The 6,654-nt window shown below is 28.7% G+C and overlaps 1 protein-coding gene across 5 annotated transcripts; it reads left to right on the plus strand.

Moving 5' to 3' along the window:
• Positions 1-103: 103 nt before the first annotated feature.
• Positions 104-6,110, plus strand: LOC100647726 (cytosolic carboxypeptidase-like protein 5). 5 transcript variants are annotated; one of them, XM_012308047.3, is made up of 12 exons: positions 104-330; positions 637-878; positions 966-1,106; positions 1,199-1,491; positions 1,568-1,906; positions 2,010-2,281; positions 2,355-2,502; positions 2,597-2,693; positions 2,768-3,068; positions 3,142-3,349; positions 3,430-3,591; positions 5,465-6,110. In XM_012308047.3, the coding sequence occupies exons 3-12, from the start codon at positions 992-994 to the stop codon at positions 6,095-6,097; spliced, it is 2,568 nt and encodes an 855-aa protein (XP_012163437.2). In that variant the 5' UTR covers positions 104-330; positions 637-878; positions 966-991; the 3' UTR covers positions 6,098-6,110. The 5 variants fall into 5 exon arrangements, with proteins under 5 accessions (XP_012163437.2, XP_012163440.2, XP_012163442.2 ...); XM_012308050.3 differs by having other exon boundaries at positions 764-878; XM_012308052.3 differs by lacking the exon at positions 104-330 and having other exon boundaries at positions 358-878; positions 2,651-2,693.
• The last annotated feature ends 544 nt before the right edge of the window (positions 6,111-6,654 follow it).

Consider the following 6,654-nt stretch of genomic DNA (forward strand, 5'->3'; position numbering starts at 1 on the left):
ATTAAATATGAGAAAGTATATTTGTTATCATGTAAGACATCCACACAATTATATACGAGTTATTCGATGATAGTATTTGATTGGCCATTTCTGTTCGCGCCATATGATTTAACAGGACCAGACAAGTACATAATAATCGGAGTACTGTGCCAAATTATGTTGACAATAATAATTGTTAATAGAAAGCCCACCTATATATTCACTGATTCGCACAGTTTTGTTACAAATAGTATTTCATTATACTAGAGTGTGACTATTTCTTTTTGAATTAAATAATTGTTGATCGGTACATTTTGTGATATCTGTGTCTTGTTATTTCAAACGCCCTTGGTAGGTTTCTTTCAATTCAGGTATATATAATAGGAAAAAAATAATTAAAAAAGAATGTTACGTTACATAACGTATAATGAAAAAATAGATTTCCACGGTAAGGTAATATTTTGGAAAGTCAAGCGAATTTCCATATTAATCTCGAGTGTGATTCAATGGACAAAGATTAAAACTTTACTAACATATTACTGAATACGTCAAGAAGAGTTTAAAACAATTGAAAATTAGTGACATCCGTCATTCTATCATAATTATTAAATTCGAGATATGGGAAAACTATTGAAGTCGTAAACATGTTTGCATTAGGTACAACAATGGTATTGGTGGAAATATTACGTGAATGTAACGTATCACATATCTTTTGAGCGAAAATAAATGTAAAAAGGTGTTTATCTCGATTCTGAAAATATATTAATTGTTTCGTAATATAAAGGGCGGACTTTCTTTAACTGGAAATCATAACGATTTCGAGATAACTGTCAAACATGACTTTTTTAATATGAAAGTAATGCTACGAATGAAGAAAATTGCATTTAATATCAGAGAAAGTAAGAATACAATTAGAAATGTTTACACCTTTCAAAATATTATGTTCTTTATGCATGAGTAAAACATTTCATGCGAGTATTTTACAGACAACCTTATAACCTTTTGACACATCATGGCAAATCCAGGTGACTCTATTATGTGTGGTGGTTTCTCATTTTATAATAATTTTGATTCAGCCAATTTAGCAAAAGTTGAACTAGTAAAAGTGCCAGAGACTTTTGAAAAGGGTAAACTACCATCTTCTGCAGTGACCTATATTCATGTATGATGTGCATTAACATATAATTGATAATTCCATGTTTAATTGTTTAATCTTTAGATGCATGTGAAATAGAGAATAAATCAAGCAGAAGCTCTAATTCAGAAGATGCTACAGATTATGAGTTTAACTTATGGACAAAACATGATTGTCATGGAACACAATATCAAAATAACAACAGAACATGGTTTTACTTCGGCGTTAAAGCTAGTACTCCAGGAGTTTATATAAAATTCAATATAATTAATTTGAATAAACAAGTTAAAATGTTTAGTCAAGGAATGTGTCCAGTTTTTAAAGTTGTACCTGGTCATCTGCATTGGGAAAGGATCCGTGATAAACCTACCTACACTGTAAATTTTAAATAGTCTAAATATAGTAATTCTTCTTTATCTTTCCAAGCTCCTATATAAATTTACAATATTTCAGTTGGATCAAAAAGGAAGTGATTTTACATTGTCATTTGTTTATTTTGCTCCTGAAAATCCAAAAGCTATAACATATTTTGCATTCACTTACCCTTTTTCTTACACCGATCTACAAAATTATTTAAGAAGAGTCGAAGCAAGAATATTAAAGAGAAGTATAACATGTGCAGATGATGTTTATTATCATAGAGAATGTGCAATAAAATCTTTAGAGGGACGGAGAATGGATCTAATAACAATAAGCTCATTTCATAACATATCAGCGGAGAGAGAAGATAGACTGAATAATATGTTTCCTGAAAAAACTGAGGAAAGACCTTTTAAATTTTGGAATAAAAAAGTATATAGTTTATTTGAAACCCTATATAAAAGTTACAAAATTATAATTACAGATATATAAAAGAAATATTTTTATACTAAAATTCTTATGTATATATATATAGGTAATTTTTATTAGTGCGAGAGTCCATCCAGGAGAAACACCATCTAGTTTTGTTTTTAATGGTTTCCTTAATTTTCTGGTAAATCGCGATGATAACATTGCAATTAATCTTCGTCGCCTTTATGTGTTCAAATTGATACCAATGCTCAATCCTGATGGTGTAGTTAGAGGTCATTACCGAATGGATACTAGAGGAATAAATCTCAATAGAGTCTATCTCAATCCTTCTTTAAAAGATCATCCAACAATATATGCTGCAAGAAATTTGATAAGGTAAAATAGCAATGATGCTTTAATATTTCAATATTATGATGAAGAAATTAACGAAAATGGAACTATTGTTAAGGTATTATCATCATACATATCAGCTGCCAAAAGAGGACGAGATTTCAAATATGTGTATAGGAAACGGCGAAAATACATTAACTGTTATTGATTCCTCTTGTGCAATTGCAAATATAGTACGCGATACAACGACGAGATTACTCCAGCAGGTAAAAAAAGTACAATTTTCCGTGTATACAAATATTAACACATACTAATTCGTATATAAAAAAACTAAGTATTAACCAACTGTTTTAACAATAGGTAACACTTATGTCTTTAGACGAAAAGCGTAAAGATCAACCGGAAATTTTTCAGGAATGTGCATCACCAAAAACAGAATTGGATGACATACCTCAGGGTACGATATTTAGAATTGAATTATTGAACGTGATCAGAAAAATTCTTTTATTTATTTATTCACGTTATGTGAAGGTGGAGGAGAAGGCGTGTGTAATAAAGCAGAAGAAAGTAATAATTCTGTAGAACTTAAGTCTGATAAAAAGACTTATACAGCTATTGGTATAGGACAATTACCCAAAGAAGACTCTGGATTATATTTATATATTGATCTTCATGGTCATGCTTCGAAAAAGGGTGTTTTCATGTATGGCAACTACTTTGATAACGCAGAGGACACAATAATGTGTATGCTTTTACCAAAATTAATGTCCATTAACAATCCAAATTTTCATTTTACTTCGTGCAATTTTACAGAAAGAAATATGTATATTATGTACGTCTTATTATTATTGTTATGATCAATGGCATGTTAACTTTTACATCTCATGTAAACAATTTATTTTTAGAGATAAGAGAGACGGTATGTCAAGGGAAGGATCGGGTCGAGTGGCTGTATATAAACTCACTGGACTGATACGTAGTTATACTCTTGAGTGTAACTATAATTCTGGACGTTTAGTAAATTCAATACCTTCAAGAATTCGTGATGGTGTGAACAAAACCGTAACACATATGTTTGTTCCACCAAAGTATACTCCAGCAGTTTTCGAAGCGGTGACATGTTTCGCTATTATATACTTAGAATCTTTTCGTAAATAATTAGATGACAAATAATCATCCGGCTATATTTACAGGTTGGAGCAGCATTAGGTCCTTCAATTCTTGACCTGACAAATAATAATCCTAACAGTCGACTGCCAAATAGCCAATATCGTTCTTTAAGAGGTGTAAAGTCTTATTTAAAATTAGCATATGTGAACAATGTTTCCTCGCCAAACGGCAAATCTCTACATAAGGTAAATTTTGATGTAAATAATGAGAGTGAATTTTCAGCTGTTAATATACGACAGTGTGTACTCTCTTAATTCATAATACCATTAACTTGATATGCTTTCATATACATTTTAATATCAAGACACATTAGTGCCTAAATAAACTGCACATTCTGTTACTCGTTAAAAATGTGGGAGAGAGATTTTGTATACATATAAATTGTATATTATCTTAATTCAATAGTGCGAAATTATGAACTTTTTATTGTAGAAAAATTCTGTCCTTATTTTATATTGCAATATTGTAAATGAGAAATTTTAGGAAAGTAATGTATTAGGTATTTAATATATTTTAAATATGCGACTAATATAAATCTTGTAAAATTTTTATTATGTTGAACTAATGGGTCTTCCAATCTAATACAGATGTATGCATGACAATAATATTTGGTATACTTTTATATAAAGGTTTATGGAAAAACTGTTTTTCTATCCTTTTTTTAGATTTATTATATAACTTAATTACAAAGTGTGTACAAAATGCAATTTTTTACAGTTCTAAAGTTGCGTTCGTTATATTAACAAATACATATTCTGTATATACATTGTTTTTACCGCTTAATGATGTTTCTATAATGCAATGTTTAGTATATGAAATTTTTAAGACTGTACTATTTTTTATTCTTTTATATTAGAACCAAATGATGGAATATAAAGTATTCGATGCTAATGCTTATATTTTTAACAGAAAAATATATTCTCTTTTTATTTTCTTTAGACAATTTTTGACGCACTATGCTTCTGGTGACAATAGATAAGTGCACTTACACTAATACTACATGCACTTGTGAATTATTTTGTGGATGCGAGTAGTAGTAAGAAATGCACACATGTGTGATTAATGATATCTATTTCTTTAGCAAAAAAGCAGAACATAGTGATTTAGATGATTCAACTATAAATCTCCGGCTGATGGAGTCTTTTTAAAAAAAGATGTGCAGATTTTTAAACTAGAATTTAGTATCTCATAATTAATAAAACGAATGACAATAATTGTAAATGTCTTTTGTAATAAATTTGTTGTTTATTGCTCATACAATTTAAAATGACAAAATTATAAAATTAATTGTTTTATGTACTTCCTTGCTTTTAAAGGAAAAGATACAAAATACATGTGTCTGTTATGAAAACAAGTATGAATGTGTGTTGTACTGTCACATAAAATTACTATTAAAGATAAATATATGTATTGTATATATTCTCATATATAGCATGATATATATATATATATAAGAATCGTGGTACATATTTATATATATATATAAATCAAGCTACCATGCTTAACAAGCATAAGAGAACTTATATACTACTTATTGTCATGTTTCTCATTACTTAATGTAAGTGTTGTTACTGATCAAAAGGAGTGTTATGTATAAATTCACATATACAAGTTTTTTAATGTATCCTATTCTACACATATATGTACACACACATGAATACATATACATGTCCTATTGTTTTAATAAATCTACAGTATTTTTAGCAATAATTTATTTACTTTATTTTTATTTTACTCCTAGTAATCTCCTTAGTCCCAGTACTGTATTAATTGTCATACAATTTATATGTTTCTAATACATTAAACATTTTGTTCATAAACTATTATGTGAATTAGGTTTGCAACCATAAATCAAATGAAAATGTTGAATGAACTGTTGTTGAATCCATTATTGTACAAGAAATGCTATTCTGCCTTTCCTTACTCTAATATAATCAGGAATGGTGGGGCAAAAGATTGTAGGAAAGTAAGAACAAATCAATCTCTCTCTCACAAGTTATTTAGTATATAATGTTTCTCACATTGTATTTATTTTCTTATTTGCGCTTTTATTCACAGGACGATAATAATATTATACCCTCAGATTCTTATAATTTAAAAGACATTGAATCTCAAATAAGTAACTCTTCTGTTGGGTTAAAGAACTCGATGAAGAGTGAAACAAGTTTCGTAAAAAAACCATGCATCATTCGTCGTACTACGTCTCTTTATACCGCAGTAAAAAGAATAAAAAACAATAAAAAAGTTCGACAAACTGTAACTCGTAGGCCGCTAAAAAATCAATGCGTTAATGATATCGAGAGCAGTTCGAAAATTCCTGTAATCGGACCAAAAAGTATCGTAAAGTCATTTTTAAAAACTTCAGAGAATCGCTTGAAAAGTTCATGTTTTGGATGTATCAACGATTCTTCAGAAATAAGAGATATTCAATATGCGAATAAAAAATTAATAGCGACAAACAAATTCTCCAAGATGGCGTTGTCTTCCGAAGAAACAGCAATTGTAAAACACGGAGCGAAAAGATTAAAAATTGTTTCTATGAAAGTGAATAAAGGGAAACCGGAAGTTGGTGAGTCATCTAACAACGTTCCGGAAACGATAAAATCGTCATCGAAAACGTTGTTTTTGTCCAACAAGCAAAACGTAAGAGGAACTACAAAGGCAATGAAGAAATGTCATAAAATGGAATAAAACAAGTCGAAGTCTTCCAAACAGAAAAAATCAATAGAGGTAGTATAGTAATTGAAAACTTATTGTGTAACGAAAATGCAAACAGAATTCTAAATTAGCCCGTAAAGCATGATGCCGTAGAAAATTAATGCTTTAGCGATCTGTTGCAGCTTTATAAATTCTTTTAGACAAATACTTTAAACATAAAATATATATATAAGTTATATTTATTACGTAATTACGGAAATTACGTAAATTATTTAATTAGTAGCCGCAAGGAAAAAAAATGATTTATCATGTTGTTGAAGAAAAGTGGAGATATATTTATTTTCTTTTTATTTTTTCTAACAGAAAATTTAAAGATGTTATGTTTGTATTACATAAAATAATGTAAAATAATTTCGTGAAAACATCTCAATTTAATGATACTTATACGATTAAATTGAATTATATGAAATTTAATTTAATTTAATTTAATTTAAAATTACAGTACTGTATACTATTCTATAGTATCTCTTACTGTGAATGCGTACGTATATAAATTTTAGAATGATATATTATTTATGTAAAGACAAAAC

This window comes from Bombus terrestris, chromosome 4 (genome assembly GCF_910591885.1).
Source record: "Bombus terrestris chromosome 4, iyBomTerr1.2, whole genome shotgun sequence".
Classification (NCBI taxonomy): Eukaryota; Metazoa; Arthropoda; class Insecta; order Hymenoptera; family Apidae; genus Bombus; species Bombus terrestris.